The sequence below is a fragment of the Lacerta agilis genome, chromosome 3 (assembly GCF_009819535.1).
Source record: "Lacerta agilis isolate rLacAgi1 chromosome 3, rLacAgi1.pri, whole genome shotgun sequence".
Classification (NCBI taxonomy): Eukaryota; Metazoa; Chordata; class Lepidosauria; order Squamata; family Lacertidae; genus Lacerta; species Lacerta agilis.
Genome location: NC_046314.1, coordinates 106,957,010 through 106,983,193, shown reverse-complemented (window position 1 = coordinate 106,983,193; position 26,184 = coordinate 106,957,010). Strand labels below are relative to the sequence as shown.

The 26,184-nt window shown below is 43.1% G+C and overlaps 1 protein-coding gene across 2 annotated transcripts in view; it reads left to right on the top strand.

The window, feature by feature from the left end:
• PSME4 (proteasome activator subunit 4) overlaps positions 1-26,184 on the top strand; it is a 76,508-nt gene that overhangs the window by 44,412 nt on the left and 5,912 nt on the right. For both annotated transcript variants that reach the window (XM_033145083.1, XM_033145082.1), the window contains 23 exons: positions 347-402; positions 791-847; positions 1,088-1,143; positions 1,232-1,330; positions 2,885-2,947; positions 3,103-3,198; positions 3,815-3,946; positions 5,557-5,766; positions 6,955-7,091; positions 7,522-7,575; positions 9,008-9,137; positions 10,798-10,879; positions 11,764-11,917; positions 12,869-12,938; positions 14,243-14,368; positions 15,897-16,049; positions 17,430-17,534; positions 18,547-18,638; positions 19,478-19,609; positions 20,406-20,614; positions 21,087-21,172; positions 22,588-22,716; positions 23,398-23,553. In XM_033145083.1, the coding sequence (XP_033000974.1) occupies positions 347-402; positions 791-847; positions 1,088-1,143; positions 1,232-1,330; positions 2,885-2,947; positions 3,103-3,198; positions 3,815-3,946; positions 5,557-5,766; positions 6,955-7,091; positions 7,522-7,575; positions 9,008-9,137; positions 10,798-10,879; positions 11,764-11,917; positions 12,869-12,938; positions 14,243-14,368; positions 15,897-16,049; positions 17,430-17,534; positions 18,547-18,638; positions 19,478-19,609; positions 20,406-20,614; positions 21,087-21,172; positions 22,588-22,716; positions 23,398-23,553 (2,584 nt within the window). The remainder of the gene's footprint in view (positions 1-346; positions 403-790; positions 848-1,087; positions 1,144-1,231; positions 1,331-2,884; positions 2,948-3,102; positions 3,199-3,814; positions 3,947-5,556; positions 5,767-6,954; positions 7,092-7,521; positions 7,576-9,007; positions 9,138-10,797; positions 10,880-11,763; positions 11,918-12,868; positions 12,939-14,242; positions 14,369-15,896; positions 16,050-17,429; positions 17,535-18,546; positions 18,639-19,477; positions 19,610-20,405; positions 20,615-21,086; positions 21,173-22,587; positions 22,717-23,397; positions 23,554-26,184) is intronic.

The window sequence follows — 26,184 nt, the reverse complement described above, 5'->3', positions numbered from 1 at the left end:
TCTCCAACAAAGCTCAACAACCCTGGGCAATCCACCTACGCACGCTCCTCCTCCCTCCAGGGACAATGGGTAGATAACTGCCAGGTTTTTTTGTACTGGGAGTAGATCACAGTCTCTTGGGAGATGGACATGCCTGATGTAGATTAATCCCCTGCAATGCAGGAATATGCAGCTGTCCCATACTGGGATTGATCCTGCAAGCTTTCTTAAGGCTTTTATTCAATCACAGAAAATCATAGTAGCAGCTGATCTTAGCATTCATAAATGTTAACAATAACTAAACGCGTTTGGGGAAGTGAATGAGATGTTTTGTTTCAACGGTGCGGATGCATTGTATGTCCTGCAGGGTACCAAGCCTAGTGTCTTTAGAAGAGATCAAACTCTATACTGGTGTTGACTATGGTAAGTTGGTTCCATATTTTGCATTTTGTGTTGCGTACCAGTACAAAAACTAATCGGCCTGAATTACTCCAGTAATTGGGACACCTTGGTGTACATGTGTGGCATTATATCGGACACTGAAAAGGATGGGGAAGTTCCTGTTTACATACCAGGGACATGTGTGCACTGGAGATAGTGTGTGTGTATATATATATATGCCTAATGAACATAGGCATGCACATATGTGTGTCTGTATGAATCCTTTCATGCCCTCCATCTAGTACTATTCAATGCAATCTGCTTTAGTGTTTATTTTGGCATGTCTGGTTTCCAGTGACCTGCATCTTGCAGCATTATGTAACGTAAAGCATAAACGCTCTTAAGTAACGACTGGCCTTACCTTGTCTAGATTTGTCAAGAGCGAATTACAGGGAATCCATCAGCAACATCACAAGGAAACTGCTGCGTAAGTGTGTTTTTAGTCATTTCTTTTTGTCCTCCTGCACCCATACTATTGCTTAAGGTTTGTAGTTCACTGCAGATTTAAAATCTAATTTTGGCGATGGAAGTGGAAGCATAATAAACAGTCAGTCACGATTTATGCTGGCTTCCATTCTTATATAAAGCAATTGAGCTTAAATAAAGTGTCCAGTAGTGTATGAACTAGTTGTCCTACTGAGTTGGATTTTCCTCTCTACCATGATAGATTATATACTTGACCATTCGGAGGATGATACAAAGTCCTTGTTTCTCATCATAAAGGTAAAGCCCATAATGTCTGGCATGTTTTCTAACATTTTAAGCTGGGCGGGTGGATTTGCTCTATATAATGCAAATTCTTGTTTTGCAGATCATTGGGGACCTTTTACATTTCCAAGGGTCACACAAGCATGAGTTTGATTCGCGGTGGAAAAGCTTCAACTTGGTGAAAAAATCAATGGAGAACAGGGTTTGTATTTTAGCCTATCTAAACAGAAGTGGCATTTCTGAAGCTTTCAGGGAGAAATTATGGGCTGCTTAGGACCTTTACTTAATATTCCTTGTTTATGAAGCAAATTGAAGGTACTTTTTTCAGCACTAACCCCCACCCCACCCCCGATATTCAGGAAAATATCCTAGCAGTTCATGTTGTTGAAAGAAACGTATTCATATTAATGTCAGGGTGTTGTCATACAATCTTTTAGAATAAATGAACCACATTCAGAAGTCAGGGGAGCAGTGGGCGGGTGGGGCGGCGTAGGAATATAGCAGTTGTGCAATAGTTATACTTGGCTCTGTTCAAGAGAATAGGTGTTGGAACTTCCGAGAGGAAAGCTACAGCCTGGAAGCCCCAGATTACAGACAGATTTCCCAAGACACCTTTTGTGGCATGATAAAATCAATGTGAAGGGAAGTCAGGTTTTTTTCTGCATGTAGATTCCCACTTTGGGGCATTCACAAAAAATTACCGTATTTTCCCATCTATTGGATGCCCCCATGTATAAGACACCCCCCCCCATTTATGGGACTCAGTTTTAGGAAAATGAGAGGAGATGGCCCAGAGTTGTTGAGCCTCTCCCTCCCATGCAGCTGCGGGCAGGAAACACTTCCTAGATTGTTTCCCGCATGCAGCAGCATCGGGGGAGTTTGCGCTCCTGCCAGCCATTGCGCCGCACCTGGGAAACAATCCAGGGAGCACCCGCCACACGCAGCAGCATTGAGGGAAGCTGCGCTCCCGCCAACAAGCTGGCTGGCGGCACTCCGCTTCCCCCCCTGCCGCCACTATCCATGTATTGGACGACCCCAGTTTTTTGACGTGATTTTTGAGTCAAAAAAACTTGATCCAACACACGGGAAAATACGGTACCTTGCTATGTTGGAACGTTTTGGATAAGTGAACTGAATGACATCTTAAGCTGTAACCGGGAAACATCATGAAGTGTTCACACAGGGCTGAAGGGGGGGTGGGGGTGGTTGTGGGACTGTAATCCATTTGAAGTCAATGTGCTGACTTCACCATGTGAACAGTGGTTGTATATATCCGAGTTCTGCTAACTTCTGGAACACCACTTAGAATAGGAGGTTGATGCTGAACTGAACAGCTGTTAATCACACAGCTGCCAATCGTTGCAGCAGACCCATTGTGAAGCAGGACACCGTTTTGTGAATCTGTACCTTCTGAGAAAATTTGCCCAACTGTATGCATTTGAAGGGCAGCAAAGGGGGAGCGGGTGGCGCTGTGGTCCAAACCACTGAGCCTCTTGGGCTTGCTGATCAGAAGGTCGGCGGTTCAAATCGGCGTGCTGGGGTGAGCTCCCGTTTCTCTGCCAGTGTTAGACACTGTAAAGCAGCAGCAGCTGATCTCACCTGCGAGTTGCCATCTTTGAATAGGGTTTTCTTTGTTGCTAATCAGTAGGAGATACTGTGGAAGATGGACTGAGGAAATGAGGAAAAAGCAGGAAGCTGGTTTTGAACATGTATAACTGTTTTCATGCACTTAATGGGTTTGCTTGTTTGTTTTCAGCTTCTAGGCAAAAAGCAGCATATCAGAGCACTGCTGATTGACAGAGTCATGTTGCAGCACGAGGTAATGCTCCTTTCTTTACAACCATTGTTTGCTTGTTGGTTACCTTTGACTTTCAAAAAGGGTTGAAGCATGTGGTTGTTTAAGCATGTTCCTTACATTTATAACGTGAACACACGCAAACACACATATATTCTAATTTAGCATTTTCTGTTTAGCTAAGAACACTCACAGTTGAAGGCTGTGAGTATAAAAAAGTACACCAAGACTTGATCAGGGACCTCCTGCGTTTGTCCACAAGTTCATACGGCCAGGTAAGCATATGTTGGGTCTGTCAATTTTTTGCAGTCAGGGTGTTAATGGGGTTGGCTTTCAAACTGGTGTTTGCAGGTAATACAGTTCTGTTCTGTTTTTAGGGCAAAAACTTCTGCGAAGGCACTGTGTACTAGCTTTCTTCTTGTCAATGATATTATTTCGGTTTGGCAAAAGACTGGCCACTTTTTCAACCACTGCCATTCTCGTCAGGAGCAATCATGCCAGCTCTTGTTAGGGTTTGCCATATTTCAAAAAGTAAAAACCAGGACACCCCGAAAGTTGTTGGAAAAAAGGGGGGGGAGAAAGACGAGGAGATGGGAAATGTACACAAGGCAGTTCCATTCACATGGCAGATGTTTTGAGACTACAATTCCCATCATCCCTGACCACTGGTCCTGCTAGCTAGGGATCATGGGAGTTGTAGGCCAAAAACATCTGGAGGGCCGAGTTGGCTAGTGGTTCCTGCCCCTTGTGGCATAATCCAAAGGGGGAGACTCATAAAATGCCAGGAGTCAGCCTGAAACGCAAGCGAATGCAGAAGAACATTCATTAATTGAAATTTATAGTACCTGTCTTCAGCTTTTGTGCAACTGTCTGTGTTTGTTGTTTCTTTAGGTCAGAAACAAAGCTCAGCATGCCTTCTTCACAGCCCTGGGGACTTACAACTTCTGTTGCAGGGACATCATTCCTTTGGTTCTGGAGTTTTTGCGGCCAGATGGGCGCGATGTCACCCAGCAGCAGTTTAAAGTAAGCCAGGCGCTTCTTCGGTCTCTTCATAGGCTCCTGTTTTGTATTATGAGATGCACATACAGGTGAAAAATTAGAATATTGTGGAAAAGTCCATTTATGTAAGCAATTGTTTTCATTAGCTACTGGAGTTTAATATATGAGATAGACTCATGAGATGCAAAGCGAGATATGTCAAGCCTTTATTTGTTATAATTGTGATGATTATGGTGTCCAGCTGATGAAAACCCCAAAGTAGAGATTGTTAATTTGGGGTTCTCGTCAGCTGTACGCCATTATCATCACAATTATAATAAAGGCTTGACATATCTCGCTTTGCATCTCATGAGTCTATCTCATATATTAGTTTCACCATTTAAGTTGGATTATTGAAAGAAATGAAACTTTCCACGATATTCTAATTTTTCCAGTTTCACCTGTATTAATGGGATTGTGAAGTTGTGCTAGCATGGTTTTGCAGTGGTGGCATGACTTTGTAAGTGACAGTATGTAGTAAATTGCAGTAATCATGAAAAACAAATGACACTCATGTCAGCGTACTGAAGACTTGCCTTCGCCCCTGAATCTAATGTGTTTCCCACGTTCTTCAGAGACTGCCGTTTTATTAATATCTTCTGCAAACCCTGAGCCGAGACACACTTTCTAAATCATTGTAACATGGACTGGTTTGAATGTGGGGTGAGATGGGAGGGTAGAGTTTGTCCAGTAGAATGGGCTCAAGGAACTTAGTCTTCCTTATTTATTTAAACCCTTAGCTATGAAATGATTTAGATTGGATGTTTCAGTAAGGGGGAATCATTTATTATTTTTACTCTGCTGTTCAGCTGAAAATATGAAGCCCAGAGTGGCTTTCACAAGCTACGATATAAAACACGCCACAAAGGAAAATGGGATGACAAGGAAAACAGCATGAGGAAAACAACCAATTCTTTAAAACCACATTCATTCCATTAACTGTGTTCCCACAACTTTTTGCATTAGTTGGGGGCTTGTGGGATTGAGAGACATGCAACTGCAATTATCTCCAATTTCCATTTAGTTAGTTGTGAAGAAAAATATTATCTGAATGCAGAGCAGCAGCTTAAAGGAACAAGCTTCTGCATTGTGTCTGCAGCTTTGGAAGAGTGAAGCAAGTGCTTCTAAGATGAAAGAGCTGCTTTTAAAAAGTAATGTCAGAAGTGTATGGAGTGTAATTCAGCATCACGGTGTTACGGACATTCCGTTATACAAACATTGCAGTTTGCCAGATAGAATGATCCCCCTGCACATTGTTCACACCCCTCCCCCCAAAAAGCCAGTTTTGGGTATGCGGAGTGGTGGGAGCCCCGTTATACAAGCAGAGGTCCTTGCACAGGGCTTCTGCTGATGGGGCACATTAGGAACCCTGTCCCTATTGAGTATGCTGCATATTTACTGTTAGGTAAAATGATGCAAGAACTTTTGCTTGCTGCTGCCTCATTGAATAAATCACTTAAATTAATGTTTCTGAAATGATAACAGGATAGACAACTCTGTAGGCACCTAACAGTACACATACTTTACTGCAGTTCTTTGAAGCTATACTAACAATTCTAGGTTAATAATTGTGTCCTCAAACCTCTTTTCTTTAGGGTGCCTTGTATTGCCTTCTTGGAAACCACAGTGGGGTGTGTCTGGCAAATCTTCATGACTGGGACTGCATTGTCCAAACCTGGCCTGCAATAGTCTCTTCTGGACTTAGCAAAGCAATGTCTCTGGAAAAACCATCCATAGTCCGACTATTTGATGACCTTGCGGAGAAGATTCATCGGCAGTATGAAACAATTGGATTGGATTTTACAGTAAGCATGAAAGATCTACTTCACTAAGTAACTGTTAGGAATAACTGGATGAAGGGATTTCCAGCAGTTGCCTAATGATCCTGGAACCCAGTAGCGGCATGTGCAAGTCTTGAGGGTGGGCCAACAGGGCCAGTTGAACTGGGTTCAAGGTAGTGCTTCCTTCATTCTTGCTTCCAACGTTACACTGGCAGAGTGATTGCCATCATGAATGAAAACCGTTTGCATACTAGGCAAACAAGTAATTTTTGTGCACAAAAATTAAACAGCTCCTCTGGGATTCATGAAACTGGGGGCTCAGGACAGTATGCCAGCAGAGAAATGTGTACCAGCCGCTCCTCACAACTGATTTACCATCCAGAGTAGACCCCACACGGTTTTGTGTTCCTGCTGGATGATTGTGCTGCCCGTGGTAATGCACAAAATGGGCCAAATAGGCTTACATCTAGTGCGGGGCTTGTTATGGAATGGATGTGCTACAGTCGAGGAGCTTCCAGATCAAAGCAGCAGGCAGTTGCTCCGTTTTCATGGGTGACGCATCAGCAGATCTTTGTAACCCGCTCTGGGAGCCTTTTTTGGTTGAAAAGCAGAGGGAAATACCACAGGGACCCGTGAAGAGGCATGTGTGAGGCCCACACTTTAAACCCCTGTCTGCACTTACCATGGAACTCACAGCCCAGATACTGTGGGAAACACATAGCTGAACACCCATGTACATGCAGCAGTGGTGAATTGTGGAGCTACTCAGAGCAGGAAGAAGCCCTCATGACACTGTGTTCACAGTTATATGAATGATGAACACCTCTATTTTGCTATGTGTTGGGGAGCTGCAGCTAATGATAAGGTGCCTCTAAGATAATTACTACAGGAACAGAACATTTGGATGATTGTTATACGAGGTGTTTCTGGCAGGGATGTGAAAATATCGTAACCTTTAAAGCATTTGTGCAGTTGCAGTTTTCAAAAAGGCCAGATTCCTTTGGGAGGGTGGAGAGGAAGATGCAGTGCACAGATACGTAGATGATCACAAAAATTGAGGAATTATTCATTTGACAGACTGAATATATATTTTTGAGAGTTTTTTTATGTGGCAGTGAAGGTCTTTTGAATCCATAAAACATCACGTGTTTCCCTAGGGAGGAATGTCCTTGTTCTGTCAGAGACTTCATTTGCATCTCCCTTCTTTGCCAGGTTCCGGAGAAATGTGTTGAGGTCGCTGTCCTCATGCAGAAGTCGGGGGTTCAGCAGAACAACTGGACGAGTCTTAGTTCAGAGGAACTTCAACAGGGAATTCAGCGACAGAAAGAAAGGAATGCTGAGTCCTCTCAGTAAGTGCACCGGGGCCATAGTATAAAATAACACTTTATTTTACTTAACTTTGCAATGATATGTCTCAACTATTCATTTTATTATGCAGTAAAATAAGAAAATAGCTGGAAATCCCACTTTTCCAGAATGTATATAAAGCTTCATTTGCTGTTCACCAGTCTTTGCCTCTAAGAAAAAAACAACCTAATGGCTGTCTTGTGTATTCATGAACGCTCCAACATGTCTGTCTTTGGGCTGATAGACAAACTGGAAAATGTGGTGTTCAGTTTAAGTTTTTCTTGTAAGGCACCTTGTGGCAAGCCTTTCATATGCAGTGGCTGCCACAAAGAATTGTATTATTTTAGCAGGTAGCAGAAACAGAGGAGGCACGCTGCATGTTATTAAGGCCCTAAATGTGATTAATTATGGAATGTTTCTTTTCCTTTTCAGAAACTATGAAAACCTGATTAACAAACTGTTAGATTGTGTGGATCAAAGAAATCTGTGAGTATGCGTGTTTCCTTTCCAGAACGTAAATCGTGCTCTGGCTTTGAGAGACTTTTAGACAGGATTGTGAGATTATGTGATTCTTTTCCCAATCCCCATTCTAAATTCTGTGGCAGAGAAAACAGTTTTCTTTCAAGGTTTCTGTTTGTATAAAAGGGAATCAAAGGAAGATTCAGCCCAGATATTTTGACACACGACAGTACCACTCCCCCCACAGGTCTTACGGGATCAGAACTGAATAATGTGACAATTTAACTCAGGGATGGGGAATCCGTACCCTCCCCAAATGCTGTTGGACACCAAACACCTACCAGCCCTAGCCAGCTTGACCAAAGGTTAGGGTGATGGCATTTGTAGTCCTACAACATGTGGTGAGTCATAAATCCACCATCCCTGCTTTAGCTAACAATAAATTCTGATAGTTTTGCTCAGTAGCTGCTTCTGAGTAGATTGCATTTTTGTTGTAAATTGTCTGAAGGTGGATCATTAATAATAATAATAATAATAATAATTTATTATTTATACCCCACCCATCTGGCTGGGCTTCCCCAGCCACTCTGGGCAGCTCCCAACAGAATATTAAAAACACGATAAAACATCAAACATTAAAAACTTCCCTAAACAGGGCTGTACCACCTCTTGACTTCATGTTTTTTTTTTTTTAAATGTCCTTATCTTGAAGTAAATCCTCAACTCGTTGAAAGTCCTCGTTCGTATCCCATCTCTTTTCTTTGGGCGTTATAGAAGGCTGCAGAAGTGTTCACCTTTCAAATACTGTTGACATTCTTCATCTTCCTTCCCCTTTGTGGATTTATTTTTTAAAATTTTTTTTTGGAAACTCCATGCCTTTTAAGTACATTATGATAAATCGTATCTTACAATCGTATCTTACAATCTTACGCAGGATTTCGGTTCCAGTGGTTCAGTGTATAAGGAAAACTGTGTATACTTAAACCGTTGGAATTGTAGGAGCATCCTGGGGCTTCCAGAACCTGTGTACTGGCTCCAGAAGCCCTGGGATCCTCTTGTGAGATCTCGTGGAAGCATCCCAGGCCCAGTGAGATGAGGGAGCCTTGCTTCCTGAGTAAGGCCCTTCCCTCGCAACGACTCGCATTTAATTTGTGGGATTTCAAACAGCCGGCCTTCGACTGCATATAGTTGAAATTGTGCAAGTTAAATGTGTATAAGACGCGATCGTGTGGATATTAGAATTGCATATATCTCCACTACCACACACACCACCTTAAAATTAGAGCTGTTGTAGTCCAAATGAGAGTTGGGCCTCTTGTGTGCAAACGCTGGAGTGGAGAGCTGTTAACAGTGGCCAGAGGAATTGGTTTGGCTCTAAATTGTGCTTGATAACTGCATTCATTCACTCTGTCCAAAACAAAAGGGCTATTTGATTGCATTTCCTCCCTTTCCTCCTCAGCCCCTGGAAGTTTGAGCACATTGGCATCGGTTTTCTGTCCCTGCTGTTAAGAGACGACAGGGTGCTGCCTCCGAGAGCCATAAAATTCTTTGTGAAATGTCTCAACCATGATGCCCTAGTGGTTCGCAAGGTAAAAAAAATGGGGAATGGATTTAAATGGTTGGTTGCCAGTGCTGATTCCACTACTGTACTCTTTACCCAAAAGCAGAGTCACATGATTGCTTTCGCACATGTCAAAGTGATATTTGCCGCTGCTGTTGTGAATGAGGTTAATATGCATTTTGCTTCCATGTCCTGGGCAAAGGTCAGGCTTGGTGGACACATGCTGGCTTGCTGATTTGCTCAGTGTGCAAAGGAAACCACTTTGGATAACTAGCACCACTGACATTCCCTTTTGGACTTCCACTGCAGCCCAAAATGAAGGCATGAAGTAAAGGTAAAGGTACCCCTGACCATTAGGTCCAGTTGTGGACGACTCTGGGGTTGCATGCTCATCTCGCTCTATAGGCTGAGGGAGCTTGCGTTTGTCCGCAGAAAGCTTCCGGGTCATGTGGCCAGCATGACTAAGCCACTTCTGGCAAACCAGAGCAGCGCACGGAAACACCATTTGTACTTCCCATTTCCTGTCTGTCAATCGCATGAAAAAATTACTCAAAATATTAACTCAAGAATGGCATCCAACTGATCTGCTTTCTGTTAGGCAATATTTTTCACAATCTTCCAACCCAAATGAATTGTATTATTTTCCTTTTACACAAAAAGTCCAAAAGGGGTTCTCCAACCTGGAGCCTTCCACATGCAGGACACATGTTCTTCCACTGAACTCTACTCTCTTCCTCACTGAGCCACAGGAAGCATATGGTGAACCATTAGGAGAAAATAAACGAGAAGAGTAGTGGGTCAAATTTCGTGCTATGAAAGGGGGGAGTCCAGCTTTTATGCTTGCTTTTTTGGTTACTCAGGACACGGGTGGCGCTGTGGTTTAAACCACAGAGCCTAGGGCTTGCCGATCAGAAGGTTGGCGGTTCAAACGGTGAGCTCCCGTTGTTTGGTCCCTGCTCCTGCCAACCTAGCAGTTCAAAAGCACGTCAAAGTGCAAGTAGATAAATAGGTACCGCTTCGGCGGGAAGGTAAACGGCATTTCCATGCGCTGCTCTGGTTCGCCAGAAGTGGCTTAGTCATGCTGGCCACATGACCCGGAAGCTGTACGCCGGCTCCCTCAGCCAGTAAAGCGAGATGAGCGCCGCAACCCCAGAGTCATTCGCGACTGGACCTAATGGTCAGGGGTCCCTTTACCTTTACCTTTTGGTTACTCAAAGCTGCTGGGTGAACCAGAAAGTTATTTTCCTTGGGATGGGATGAAAACGTGGGTGCAGATTGTTTTCGAACGACACCACTTCTCCCTATCGATCAACAGGCAGGAGTCCATTCTTTGCGTAGTTCTGTAATAATGGGTGTGAGGAAGGGAGGGCAGCTTTCTTTTTTAAGATAGCAACGAAGCAGTTGCTTGCACTGAATTTTTAAAACGCATGAGCTGGCATGGTGTAGTGGTTAAGAGCGTGGACTCGTAATCTGGTGAACCAGGTTCACGTTCCCGCTCCTCCACATGCAGCTGCTGGGTGTTCTTGGGCTAGTCACACTTCTTTGAAGTCTCTCAGCTTCACTCACCTCACAGTGTTTGTTGTGGGAGAAGAAGGGAAAGGAGAATGTTAGCCGCCTTGAGACTCCTTAAGGAGAGTGATAAAACGGGATATCAAGTCCAAACTTCTTTTCTTTTTCTTTTAAAAAAGATGGCGATCTCTGCTGTGGCTGGCATCCTCAAGCAGCTGAAAAGGCCTCACAAGAAGTTGTCCATCTGCCCATTCCAAATCAGTGAGTGTCCTGAACAAAAACAGTTGCAAGCGTCGAGTTGCTTTTCCCCCCATGAAGTTTTTATTGAGTGTGTATATGTGAGCTATGTACTGTGTTATAGGGGGTGGCAGATTTCAAGATTGCAGGATCTATTTTTCTTTCTACTGGGACCCTAAGATCTATCATTCAGAGCCGGGTACAAAATGGCGGCTTGGGGATGGGTGGAGACCATTGCATGCTTCACTCATTGAACCGTACCCTAGAGCAGGGAAAGTGGGGCCAGGTAATGTAGGGCCCTCCAGAAGTTGCTGGTTATCGGAGCTTAACATCTTTCCAAGAGATCTTTGCTGCAGGGAGTTTTGTCCCCATTAAAGTGCCAAAGATGGAACCCTGCCGCCTTTCCATGGTGGTAAATCTTTGTGTTCTTCAGCCACAAACAGCAAGGGGTTGAGCTAATTTTCAGTAAAGAAGCCCATGGTAATTTTGAACATTTTGATGGGCCTTTTACACTTGTGCTTGCTTTTTGTTTTAATTATTTTGATTTGACGAAGCAAAGAGAAGTTGGGTTCGTAATGCAGGTTTAGTGATTTTATTGTCATTTGAAAGCAAACTGCATGGCTTTCCTTCATACAGAAAATGTAGATCGCCCAAGAATTGTCAGATTTCCTTTGGAAATTCATGCGAAAAGGGAAGGGTGGGTGGGGGGAAACGGTATGTACACAAATTCTTAAAACTGTCTTGTTTTTTAAAAAAGCTGATAGTTTTATATTGTGTACTTCCCTGTGATCCTCGGATGAAGGGTGGTATATAAATTTGATAAAGAAATAAAATAGTTCCAATCACAGGAACTGAATCACAGGGTCAATAATATAACGGTTGCTTTCTCTTTTTGTGTGTGTGAGCAGGTGGAGCCCCTCAGCTTCCTGAGATCAGGGCTGGTGACAGACCTGACAACCAGTGGCTGCACTATGACAGTGCAAGGTTACCAAAGACTAAAGAAGCTTGGGAGGCCTGCCGTTTCGTGGAGAAAACACACTGGGGTTACTACACCTGGCCTCGGTAAGTACTGGCTTGTTCCCCGCCCCCCAATGAATCTGGAAGGGACTAGGGCACAGATGGGGAACCTGTAGCTCACTTAAAGCTCCCTTGTTGCCTCTGTCAACAGCCTTCGAACTGTTGTCTTGCTGGTATAATAACAACAATTACTATTACTACTAGTAGTAGTAGTACTATGAGATGGTTGGACAGTGTTCTCGAAGCTACTAACATGAGTTTGGCCAAACTGCGAGAGGCAGTGAAGGATAGGCGTGCCTGGCGTGCTCTGGTCCATGGGGTCACGAAGAGTCGGACACGACTGAACAACAACAACAACAAGCAGTAGTACTTACATCCAGCCCATCTGATTGGATTGCCCCAGCCCCTCTGGAAGGCTTCCAACATAATAAAAACACAGCAAAACCTCAAGCATTGACAACATCCCTATACTGGACTGCCTTCAGAGGTCTTCTAAAAGTCAAGATAGTTGTTTATTTCCTTGACATCTGATGGGAGGGCATTAGGCCCTCTGCCTGGTTCCCTGTAACTTCATTTCACACAGTGAGGAAACCACCAGAAGACTCTTGGAACTGGACCTCAGTGTCCGGGCTAAACAGTGCCGGTGGAGACGTTCCTTCTGGTATACGGCAGTATACATACTCTCCTTATTCTTGTTTTGGGGCAGCAGCGACGTTATTTCTCCAATATACCGGTACCTTTTAAACATATTCAGCTCTTTGGAGTTAGATCTTATCTGTCTACCTAACACATTTTGCTACAGTGAGTTGCAGTGGAGTCTAAATTTTGATTTGGCCATGCTGCCTTTTTAAAAAGAACATGTTTGAGCTCTGTAGAAATTTGCCTCCCTTTGTCATTGCAATACTGGAACAAGGACCCAGGAAATGCTGTACCTACATTTTTTTTTGAAAAATATTGACACTTATTTTGATTTTTTTCTCTCTTCACAATTTCTAGAAATATGGAGATTTATGCTTCTGCTGAAGAGCAACCAAAGCTTGGGAGGAGTAGAGATGAGCTTTCAGAGGTGAATGTGATATTTTAAAACTCCACTGAAAGTATTTTCTTGGACTGATTCAAGCTTGAGCATATATATTTATTCCTGTTGTGATTGTATATGTTTGAACAATTCCAAAGCCCAAATGTGTAATCTGGATTCCTAGGCAAAATAAGAATGCAATTAATGACTTCCCTATACACCAAATAACTTTTTGGTAAGCTCCATGGTTATTCTGATCATTTTTCACATTATCCTGCCTGCCCCCCAGCATGGTGCTTCAGTTTATAAATGATAAATGTAATAGCATGATTATTTTCCCTCATGGGAACATTAGTTAAAAGCAGCTGCTACACAGGTTCCCTTGAGTGTGTCGCACATGTGTTTTTAACAAGAATTGCAACATGAAGCGATTCTTTCATGGACCATTATAGAATCTAATTTATGTGACCCAGTGCACATGTAAAAAGAAGTCATAAGCAATGGCTTGCCATGAATTAGTGTTACTTGTTGCCCATTTGTGCCTGCCCTTCAGTTTCCTTTCCCAAGCCGGGAGGAAACACACCAGAATGCTGGCTTAGCATTGCATGCAAACCAGCACTCACAGTTTGTTTCTCTCCATATAAGCAACGAGCAGCTTACCATTAAAAAAAAGTTAATGATTTCTGGCCACCCGTGGATGCCTTGGCTATTACTTTACTTCAAAGGTAGCCAACTTGGTGCTCTCCAGATAATATTGGACTGTATTTCCCAGCAGTCCCAGCCTGGATCACCAGTAGTCAGGGGTGATGTAGACCAAAAAATTATCTGGAGCCCACCATGTTAGCTACACCTGTTTTCAGTGCACCCCACTGGTTTACGAAGCATGTGGGTTGTCTTGTCAACTCAAAATTATTGCTGAACCGAGGATGGAAAGTCAGCAAAAGGAAAAGCATTGCTGTAGAAAGCTACACAAGGGTCTTTCAAAGCTTAAAATTTAAGAGTATTTTGTCCTTGCCAGGATTCTGAAAGTCTTGCAGTTCTTCTAATGAGCATGGAAAAATGAGGCTGGTTCAAAGGTTGTCAATTGAGTTGCAGCAACTGATGTCCTGGCTCTCATTAATTTCACAGGAACACAGATTTCTATCAGTATTTGCACAAAATGCAACTGCTTTGAAATGAGCTGCACTCATGAATAATGTTTCCTTTGACCCAAAATGCCTGTTTTTGTTAAGGTGTCACATATCTGAGGCCATAAACTATGCAGACTTTTTTCCAGGACGACGCCTGACTGTTGTACGAACCAAACAAAGCCTTCTAGTTTCATTGTGCTCTTGTTTCTTTTTTTTTAACAGGCGGAGCAGATCATTTATGATCATTTTTCTGATCCAAAATTTGTTGAGCAGTTAATCAAGTTTCTTTCTTTAGAAGACAGAAAAGGAAAGGATAAATTTAATCCTCGCAGATTTTGCCTCTTCAAGGTAACTAGTTATTTATTTCTTTGATTAGTTACACCTTCTAGAAAATGACAAAATCCTTAGTGAAAAGCTCTATAATATATGACCCATGCAGTTAAACTTCTGTATTCCGCATATTGGCCCAGTTTGGACAATTGAACCAAGGTCTCCTAAACCATGGTTTATGAAGCTGTGAATGAGTGCCATGACCAAGTTGTCCCTAGCCCCTCTATTAAAGGGAGGTGGCACTGTAGTCTAAACCACTGAGCCTCTTGGGCTTGCTGATTGGAAGGTCAGCAGTTCGAACCCCCACGACGGGGTGAGCTCTCGTTGCTCTGTCCCAGCTCCTGCCAACCTGAAAGCACACCAGTGCAAGTAGATAAATAGGTACTGCTGTGGCAGAAAGGTAAACAGCATTTCCATGCGCACTGGTTTCCATCACAGTGTCCCGTTGCACCAAAAGCGGTTTAGCCATTCTTGCCACATGACCTGGAAAACTGTCTGTGGACAAACGCCAGCTCCCTCGGCCTGAAAGCGAGATGAGCGCCACAACCCAATAGGCAGCTTTGACTGGACTTACCCGTCCAGGGGTCCGTTACCCCTCCCCCTTTTTTAGCCCCTCTATTCTTCTCTTTGCTTATCTCTTTGGAGCTTATTTTCTGACTTGTATTGAGCCAGAGTTATCATTTGTGGACAACCCAGAATCTGCTGTGCTTATATTAATTGTATTGCCTTTTTTAAGACTTACATTGGGGGGAGGGGCTCTACAGCCACAGGAGGTGGTCTAACTTTCCAACGTTTTGACTTTCTTCCTGATGGCAAATTATTTCTATTGTCTCCTGTGGCAGATGGATGCCCACTTAAAAAGAGACCCCATAAAAGTGGCAGTATATGCTTTTGGGGAGCTTGCTTGCAAATATATTTTGAGGGAAATGTTGAAAAATATAATTTCATGCACCTATGTAGGCATGTGCAAATGCGGGGGGGGGGGTTCCTCTCTTATTCCGGGGGGTGGGTGTGGGCACAGAACTGCAACACTTCCAACACAGGTTTCTGTTGCTTTTCTCTCATTCATGCCTTATGCATCTTTCAAAGTTAAGACCAGTACAGTGCTACCTCTGGTTACGAACTTAATTCGTTCCGGAGGTCTGTTCTTAACCTGAAACTGTTCTTAACCTGAGGTACCACTTTAGCTAATGGGGCCTGCTGCGCCGCCGCTGCGCGATTTCTGTTCTCATCCTGAGGTAAAGTTCTTAACCCGAGGTACTACTTCCGGGTTCGCGGAGGCTGTAACCTGAAGTGTTTGCAACCTGAGGTGTTTGTAACCCGAAGTACCACTGTATCCTAATCTGTGTCTATAGCATGCCTTATTTTATTTTTTAATACAACTTTGGAAAGTGTGCATTGTATTAATGGATGGGAAAGTACCCCTTTTGATTATATTTGCCATGTGTTTTCTAGAATTAACACTTTGGAAACAGTTAGCGGTTGTGCAAGCCCTTTTCGTAAAAGTGATGAGCTTAAAAATAAACCACAAGTCTTGTTTTAACAGGGCTTGTTCAGAAACTTTGACGATGCCTTCTTGCCTGTACTGAAACCCCACTTAGAACGTTTGGCAATAGATTCTCATGAAAGTCCCCAACGATGCATAGCTGAAATTATAGCTGGTGTGATAAGAGGATCTAAGCACTGGACATTTGAGAAGGTAGTGTGAACTTCGCTTAATTTTTGCAAAAACGAAATAGCTGCACATGCACAAGGATTACCACTTTCTCACCACCACCACCCCCCGCATGTCCCCCACGCTGTCCGCCAAATAGGATCCGGAGGGTTGTGGAAACCCCTAGAACAGATTTAGGGAAAGTGCCATTGCGCAACCAGAGAGCCTTGTGCTGACGTAACTACTTTCTCAGAGCTTTGTTGAATATGACCTATATTTATTTAGGTTGTTTTTTTATACTACACTTCATCATAAGTGTCACAGGGTGGTGTAGAACAAAATAGAATGCAATAATTAAAACCAGTGCACACAGAATGTAAACCTATGAAATCCCAAGGCGGTTAGAAAAGCTACCTTGAATTCCTGAGTAGTATATAAATAATACCAGTTTTAAACTTTCAAAGAAATCATTGCTTTTTTTGACGCCCGCACCACCCCGGTCTAAAAGTTGTACATTGATATTAATTTGTTTCTGGGATTTCCTAAATAAATACATGGAATTGCTAAAGTCTATTTACCCCTTAGAATCATGAGTAGCTGAGATTAAGAATGAACTACTGTTTATTCTCTGATCCTTTAAGGTTGGCCATTGGCCCAAAATATTAAGGATTCTGTGTTCTTGGTTTTGGGTTCCTCCGGATCTTAGGCTGCAGAGATTCCGACAGGAGCTCTATTTCAGATTTCCATACTGGCCGTTACCTTGCCACATCCTTGTAAGGAATTAAATTAAATTGAGTTTTTTGTTTTGCTTTTAAATTGAGACAGCTTAAACTTAGGCAGTATCTGGGCAGTATGCAAGAAAACAAAACATACGGCAGCAGTGCCAAGAGAGAGTCCATGTGTCATATGTAGAGGGGTGGCTCAAGGTGTTTCAGCACCTGAGATGAAATGACCTGCTGTCACGCCCCACAATGAGAGGGCAGATTCCATAAGAAGACTTCCCTGCTGGGCAGGCAAGAAGACTTCCTGTCCGCCCGGCAGTGAGGCTTTGCACCAGCTCCTTCCTTCAGGAGAAGCAGATGCAAAGCCCCATCACACCACCTCTCATGGGGGAGGGGAGATGTCCCCTCCCTATCTGCCGCCAGTCCCTCTCTGCTCCTAGAGACCAGCAGCAAAGCAGAACAGGATGCCAGCCTTTGGAGGATACCATTTGCGACAGCCACCTTGCCTAGCCTCACTTTAGCTAATGGGGCCTCCCGCTGCCACTGCGCCCTCAGAGCACGGTTTCTGTTCTTATCCTGAAGGAAAGTTCTTTACCTGAAGCGTTATTTCTGGGTCAGCGGAGTCTGTCACCTGAAGCGTATGTAACCTGAGGTACCACTTTACTTCTCATGATTTTTTTGCCTGTTTTTCCTTTCTGTACAGGTAGAGAACCTCTGGAAAGTTCTGTGTCCACTTCTTAGGACAGCTTTATCCAACATAACAGTGGAAACCTACAATGATTGGGGCACCTGTATAGCAACGTCATGTGTAAGTCCTGCATATTTCCCTTTTAATTTACTGTATCTAAAAAGAAAGAAAGCGCTATAGTTCTCCGCTCTTCTTATTCCTCAGTGAGGTGCGTAACAAGCCTCTTCCTTTTTATTCTGAGGTATAGGAGGAACTTTTCAGTTGTTAGGTGGGTCTGCCACAGCTTGCCCTGTAGCTCCGGTTGCTACAGGGCAAGGTGTCTTCTCAGTCTTCTTCACTTTTGCTCCCCCTTTCTCCATGCCTCTCCCCTTTGCAGTCATTTGTGTCCACTTTTTGCTCTCTGTAATCCGCCTGGTGTGCACAGGGCAAGGCTTGGACTTTGCTCTTATCTTTTCTCTTTTTTGGGGTGCTGCAAATGTGACGTGTTATGCAATCCAAGAGAAAGCTGCTATCTAATTATTGGGTATCTCTGGCTCGTCCTGTGACCATCAGGGGAAATGGTGCCTTAGTTAGACAGGAAATTACAGCTGCGGCTGCTGAGTCTTAATTTTCACATGAACGTAGAAAATTGGATGAAAACGTACTTTTGAAGACCTATGATTCAGCCCACTGGCTGTTTACTCGAAAGTAAGTCTTGCTTCTGGTCTTATTCCCTAGCAAATTTGTATAATGGATTATAGCCCAGGGATGGGGTTTTGTGCACTCTTAACTAGGGAATAAATACCATTGAACTTCTGAGTAACCTGTTTAGGATTGGCGATAAAGCTTAGATCAAAGCTTTGGTATGCACAGAGACAAAAAGGGTATGCTCAGGGCAAAAAGAACATTTTATACAAGCTAGCATTTTGGTGCTGCATTTTTTTTTTTTTTTTTACGATTGCTTCTGTCTGGATTTTTATATCTCGCTTTGCTTGCTTTAAAAACAACAACAACAACACGTTGTTATGCAATAGAACCCACTCCTTTAACAGCACAAATGTTTGATACTGAATTGTCTTTCAGAAGGCTTTCCCAAGATTTCACTTGCCAGAAATCATTTTGCGCTTTTTGCCTTTTACAATTGTTAATACAGGAGAGCAGGGACCCTCGAAAATTGCACTGGTTGTTTGAATTGTTGTTGGAGTCTCCGTTGAGCGGTGAAGGAGGATCATTTGTTGATGCATGGTAAAATAATAATAATTAATAATTTTATCTATTTGTCATAGGCCAAAGTGTGGAAGACAGTGGGGCTCACAGAACAGATTATTCCCGTGCTGACAGGTTCTCACTCTTGTCAGCTGTTGCACCACAGCATTCAGCAGTAACTGCATCTGAACCAAGCCCCACATAGGGTGCACTGCAGTAATCCAATATTGAAATAGCTAGTACATGAACTAATGCAGCCAAGCTTTCCTGGTCCGGGAACGGTCATGACTTTCTTACCAGATGCAGCCAGTAAAAGGTGCTCCTAGCCACTGAAGCTGCCTGGACTTCCAGCGACAAAGCTGCATCCAGAAGCAGCCACATGCACACACCATTAAAGAGTCGCTGGAACTATTCTTAATATCCGTGCAGGTTGTACTACTGCAATTTTGGTGGTTTTCATTTCCAGCGAAGGTGTTCCTATGGCCATCTCCCTCCCCCCCCCCAGGCCCCATTTAACTATATGAGGAGCTGCTAGTTCAGGCATAGGCAAACTCGGACCTCCAGATATTTTTTAAGACTACAATTCCCATCATCCCTGACCCACTGGTCCTGTTAGCTAGGGATGCTGGGAGTTGTAGTCCCAAAACATCTGGAGGGCCGAGTTTGCCTATGCCTGTTGCTAGTTCCCTTGGTTTATTGTAAGCAAAAAATTAAAGGCATTGGCCTACCTTTTGTGAACAATGAAGTGTAAGAGAATTGTTTGTGTCATGCCTTGGGGTCTTTGGGTGGCGATAAAGGGGGCTTCCCTAAGTTATGACCTTACTGTATGTTTTTCTGTCTTTCCCCGCTCCCCTCCCCATTCCCCTGCTCCCTCCTAGTCGACTGTATGTCCTGCAAGGAGGTCTTGCGCAGCAAGAATGGCGAGTACCGGAGCTGCTGCACAGATTACTGAAGTACCTAGAGCCGAAACTCACCCAAGTTTACAAAAATGTCCGAGAGAGGATAGGAAGGTTAGTGTTCTCAAGCCCGTGCATAGTTTATAGGCCCTCAGCTGAAAGCCAGAGGATGGGAGCTCTCACCCTTTGGGTTGTGACCTTGTCAGGCCGAAGCCTTGAATATGGTATAATAGCAATTCTACTATTTATATGCCGTCCATCTGACTGAGTTGCCCCAGACACTCTGGGCGCCTTCCAGCAAAATACAAAAACACAAGAAAACATAAAACATTAAAAACTTACCTAATCCGGGCTGCCGTCAGGTGTCTTTTAAAAGTTGTTTATTTCTTTGACATCTGATGGGAGGGCGTTCCACAGGGCGGGTGCCACCACCAAGAAGGCCCTCTGCCTGGTTCCCTGTAACCTCACTTCTCGCAGGGAGGCAACTGCCAGAAGGCCCTCTAAGTCAAATATTAATAGGTCTTTCCTTCAGAATCCTGGAGGTTGTATGATTAAATGCCCCACCTCAACAACAACAAAAAAACCCTCTGTTCATAGAAAAATAGCACATCAGGCTAAGCTCGTATTCTTTTCTCTGAGATGCTAGTTCCTCTCAAACGGACCATTTTCACATGGAGCATTCAAACATACAACCGCCTTCTCACATAACAATCTGCACGCACTCAAGAAGGATTTACTGTGTGACTCTCGCGAATGTATTATTTAGACGTTAGATTTCTAAGGAAGCTGTCAGATTCTCCCCAGGAACCAGAATGAGTGGAGATTTCTGTAACAAATCTGTGAACTTTTGTCTTTAAACAGGGTTTAAAGGAAAATATTAAACGTGTATACTTCATTTTGTTTCGTGTAGCGTTCTGACATACATCTTCATGATAGATGTTTCCTTACCAAATACCGCTCCAACAAAATCTCCCCATGTCCATGAGTTCACTTCCCGAATACTTGAAAAACTCAAACCCCTTACGGAAGTGGATGAAGAAATTCAGAATCATGTTATGGAAGAGAATGGAGTCGGAGATGAAGATGAGCGAACTCAGGGCATTAAACTCTTGAAAACCAGTAAGTGCCTGCGCTAAACTTGCGCACACCAAATTAAATGGCCAGCTGTACTTATTTGAGAGTTGTTATTTCAATTCGCATTCCGCTTTTCTACATGAGTGTGCCCAAAGCAACTCGAATCACGACAGCAAATTACAACAAGCATTACAACAAGCAGCCTAATATTGATTGTTTTCATATTGTGCCTCACTTAGAGATTTTTTTTAAATATTATGAAATTTATAAATGCTTTTAAATGAATGAATGTTAATTTCAAAATGCAGCAAGATAATAAAACGTAATATGACAATCCCAATAATTCCTGTTGGTAATACTAACGGCATTTTAAATTCGTTATCGCATGGGCAATATTGACCATTGTGTCTTTTAAGGTAGCTGATAGTTGGAAAAGATTGGTTTGAAGCATGTCTTGCTGTGCTCTGTTTGACCTTGTGCCAACCTGTGATGTTTGCCTTTCTTCTGCCTTCGACAGTTCTGAAGTGGTTGATGGCAAGTGCGGGGAGAGCCTTTTCCACAGCTGTTGCGGAACAGCTTCAGCTCTTGCCGTTGTTTTTCAAGGTGCGTGGTTTGTTAGTTCTCTTTAGGCCTCAGAGGTAATTTCTGAACACATTAAACCAACAATGCTTGACAAATAGCGGGACGCGGGTGGTGCCATGGTCTGAACCACTGAGCCTCTTGGGCTTGCCAGTCGGAAGGTTGGCAGTTCGAATCCGCATGAAGGGATGAGCTCCTGTTGCTCTGTCCCAGCTTCTGCCAACCTAGCAGTTCAAAAGCACGCCAGTGGAAGCAGATAAACCTTAGGGGTTTTTGTTCAAATTTAAGGAAGCTTTACACTTGCGTTTATTTTTCTTCAAGCACTTCTTCCATTTCTGAAGTATGAAAAGTTCGTTAGAAACAACAACATAATACTTAAAGTAACTCTTTTTTTCAACTGCTCTCTGTCTAAAAATTTACACATAGAAACTCATGCCATACTAACAGGTTGTGCCTAAAACAGTTCTTTTTGCATCCAATTTATCTATTGAGAGAAATTATTTGTCTTATTTTGGCTTTTACACCTACTCTTTGATTGATTGATTGATTGATTGATTGATTGAGGTATTTATGTACTGCTTTTCAGGTGGGACTCACAAAGCAGTATACCAAAGATTGGCACAAAATTGCAGTAAAATTGAAAGACATCTATTTCTTTAGGAGATTGTACAACTCTTCGGTTCTCTGCTTCCCTAAGGGCAAGATGGGCTTGATGAGGCACTGTGTGTGGTTTTTCATTATCCACTCTTGCGACTGTAATTTGTTTAAAACTATTTTCAATATTGTATTTTTAAAATTGCCATAACTCACCCTTGCTGCCCAATTGTAAAAGATGACAAGCCTTGAGCTAGGGAAGTCTTTTCAGGTTTAATACCGCTGAGAATTCAGTGCACATGTTCACTTCTTTGTATGCTTCAGAGGAAACCCACTAAAGCTTGCCATTTCTGGGAGCAATCCACCAAACACTTGTCCTATTTAAGTCCTGTTTCAGTTAAGGGGATTATACAGATAATACAGAAATATTTCAGGGAGGCAATTTCCCCTGCCTTTAATGCTTTTATCTCAGTTTTATTGTCCAAATCCCTGTATATTTCTAGATTCTCAGAGCCAAGTATTATTATTCTTTGTTAAATATACCTCCTGAAGATCATAGTAGTGACATCTACCCAGTGTCCTTGGAGTAGGGATATTAATAGCGAAACAAGAAGCACACTTCAGCTGTTGATTGTTTTGTGAATGTACTTCAATACAGCATTTAGGGGCTTTAGGCTTGAATATTTCATTGATCCCATCTTTTTAGCTGGAGAAACTGATAAGCTCTGTGGCACCCCCCCTCCCATTGTTGTCTTGCATTGTATTCATTTTACAAGAAAAGAAGCCTTCTTTGGCTGTTGTATTCAACCTGTGTCCACTCACCTTTCCTGTTCTTCCTTCCACAGATCGCACCTGTAGAAAATGACAATAGCTACGATGAACTTAAGAGAGACGCTAAGATGTGCTTGTCGTTAATGTCTCAGGGATTGCTGTACCCCCAACAAGTGCCTTTGGTACTTCAGGTGCTAAAACAAGTGCGTGGCTCTTTCTTAAGCTGCGTAAACAACAAAAGCATATTTCGTGGTGTCATTCTGAGTGGTGTCCGCATTCCCTCGAGGCAACCGTTGGCAGTAAATGCCTTCTGCCTCAACACTTGGAGGGAGGAGGGGAATCGCCTATAAAATTCTGAATTATTTGATGACTACCAAAATGGCCGTCCCTATCGCAGGTGGTACGTGTGTGGAGGGGAGGACCTGTTTATTGCAGTATACCCTTTGGGGTGCAGTGCATCTCTGTTGCCTCTGCTCATGGAGACCTACTGAATTCTACCCCACCTTTAAACGGTTCATGCCATTAATGAACTGGACAATCCAGGCAAGAGCGCTAACGCAGTGGTTTGACTTGACCCCTCGAGGCGCACTCCATTGCCTCTTTAGACAGACGGATGCCAGCAACAATCCCAGAAATTAAGCTGTCATCTGAAGAGTTAAGGAGAGGGGATTGGGCATGGAAATAGGGGTGAGCGTTAGGACAAATGAGCGTTAGAGCAAAAGACCTGCTATGACTGCTTGTAGATAAATTATGAAATGTAGCTATGGAGAGTTTTTGCTTTCTCTGTATATGGAAGGTGGTTTAAATGCAGGTTGATTCTTGCTTCCACTTGAAGAATTGCCTGTTTATTTTTTTCTAACTGCTGCTATTTTGTTATTTTGCAGACAGCAAAGAATAGTTCCTGGCATGCTAGGTACACAGTGCTAACCTACCTCCAGACCATGGTTTTTTATAATCTTTTTATCTTCCTAAACAATGAAGAAGCGGTAAATGACATCAGATGGCTGGTTATAAAGCTGCTAGAAGATGAACAGCTCGAGGTGAACAATATACCTGTGCTTGCATTTCTTGACAGCCTGTGAAAAATCCGTGTTTGCAAAATAGAAGTTGAACTTCATAGGTAACGGGGCACTATCCTGCCCAAAGTTTAATCACTCTTAAAAGTTCTGTTGATCTTGGTGGAAGAATTAGGTTTATTCTTTTAAAAATATGATCCGTATACAGGTATGAACCAAACACTGCAAAAAACCATACATTATCAGCAGAAAACACTTAATAGTAGTTTATTACGTTTCCCATCTTCATTTCACACCTGTGTTATTCTAGTTAGCTTGTCCTTTTCAGCAGCACACAAGGTTTTCCATTATTGTTTGTTACATTTGCTCTGCAAAGGTCCATTAGGTTTCCCAGTTTTAGCAGCTACACTCTTTGCTGCTACCACCAGGCCAGCATATGCTTACCTCCTTTTCTTTGATATAGCACTGTCTTTTACTTTGCCCAGGCACTTAAGAGGTCAGCGTAAGTTTGTTTTATGAGCGCTAGTGCTCTCACGCGATATTTTGATAATATGAAACAGATGCTGCAAACACAGCATTGTTCATGTGTGCGTGAAATAACCAATTATGGAGGCAAATGAACCAAGCGATAGGTTACCAGGGCAACTTTACTGTTGGTTATAAGAGAGGTTTCTGAAACATTTTGTTTCCCAAAATGGTAGTTCCTGAAGCAGGTTTGCTAGTGACCTAACTGCTGCAGGAAGCAGTGTTTTGAATTGGAAGCAGTCTTTTGGTTCCTGCTTCAGTGTTACATAGCCGTGAGTTCTGCTACTAGCATCCTTTTACCACTGTTAGTTGGAACATTTATCCTGCGGTCTAAAACAAGCAAGCAACCCCCCCCCCCCCACTGTTTACTGTTCCCTCTTTAGCAGCAATGCAGACTTGCGGAACTAATTTGTAGAGCAAATTTGCAAATCTCCGGGTGAATAGTATGTTCTTGCAAAACAGCAGTACAAATCGGCAAAGCGCCTCCTTGTGTGTAATCTCTTGTGACCTGGTTGCCGTGGAAACCTCAGTCTTGCAGTGGCGGTAATCTTTCGTTTCCTTGCCCTGAGCTGGCAAGCCCTAAAATGGTGCTCACTTGTTACTCCAGTGCTGTTTTGCAGCTACTCTTTCTGTGTGTGTGTGTTACATAAAGACAAGAGCAGCTTCTGCCATCAAGTGGCGGCTAGGTTGTGCCTGGCATGGTTGTTTAGGGCAGTGTTTTTCAACCACTGTTCCGCGGCACACTAGTGTGCCGTGAGATGTTGCCTGGTGTGCCGTGGGAAAAATTGAAAAATTCAAGAGAATTACTTTATATATAGTCAATATAGGCACAGAGTTAATTTTTTTAACATTTTCTAATGGTGGTGTGCCTCGTGATTTTTTTCATGAAACAAGTGTGCCTTTGCCCAAAAAAGGTTGAAAAACACTGGTTTAGGGTGAGGGAAATAGTGGACCCCCCATTATCTCCTTCCTCCTTCCTAGCATTTTGGTTCTCAGCTTTGATTTTAATAAAAGGTATCAGAAAGAAAAGCTGCTCTCCCCTTTGAATGTCCCCCATATCCCATTCTCCTCACCCTGGCAGCCGTGTTCTTGGGGTGGGCCTCATTATTTCCAAATCCTGCCTGTTCCAGCCCCTGCCCTTCCCACATCCCATTGCTTTCTTACCTTTTCAAATTCATTCTTTGAGGCTTTTATTCTTTGGATCAAGTCCCTTCTTCCTACTTCCTTGGGCACTGTCTTGACCTTGTCTTCCCCATAACTAATCAATAACTAATTCCAGTTACAGGTAGGTAACCGTGTTGGTCTGCCATAGTCAAAACAAAATAAAATAAAAAATTCCTTCCTTAGAAACCAACTAAGTTTGTTCTTGGTATGAGCTTTCGTTTGCATGCACACTTCTTCAATAACTAACTGTCTTTCTCCTGTGAAATTCCCTCTTTCTCTTTCTTCTTGCTCCTTTTTAACTACAGTCGTACCTTGGAAGTCGAATGGAATCCGTTCCGGAAGTCCATTCGACTTCCAAAATGTTCGGAAACCAAAGTGCGGCTTCTGATAGGCTGCAGGAAGTGGCTGAAGCCAATCGGAAGCCCTGTTGGATGTTCGGCTTTCAAATACCGTTTGGAAACTGGAACATTCACTTCCGGGTTTGCGGCATTCGGGAGCCAAAACATCTGAGTACCAAGGCGTTTGGGCTCCAAGGTACGACTGTACTTTCAAATATGCTTCTGTTTTCCCCTGTTCTCCACCCACCCACCTTCCCAATCCAACCATCGGTCTGGCCCCTTTCTATGCTTCAATTCCAAATCCCCGGAGCCCCTTCTTACTCCCACTGCCTTGACTTTTCCTCTAGCTCTGCTCATGCCTTCTTTTAATTTGGTCCCTGCCCCCTGTTCCGAAACTGCTCTCTCAAAGATAGCTGGCATGATCTGGACCTCTGTTGCCTAAACTACTGCAGTTTCCTCCTCTCTGGACTCCTTTTGGATTTCCAATTGCTCTGATCATGTCATGCGCCACTCCTTAAATCCCCGTAGAAGTGATAAAACGTAAAGAATCTAAAACACATAGTTAACACTATTCAGAAGTTGATATCTGCTGGCACATTTGTGACTGGCTCTCCAGATTACAAGCACC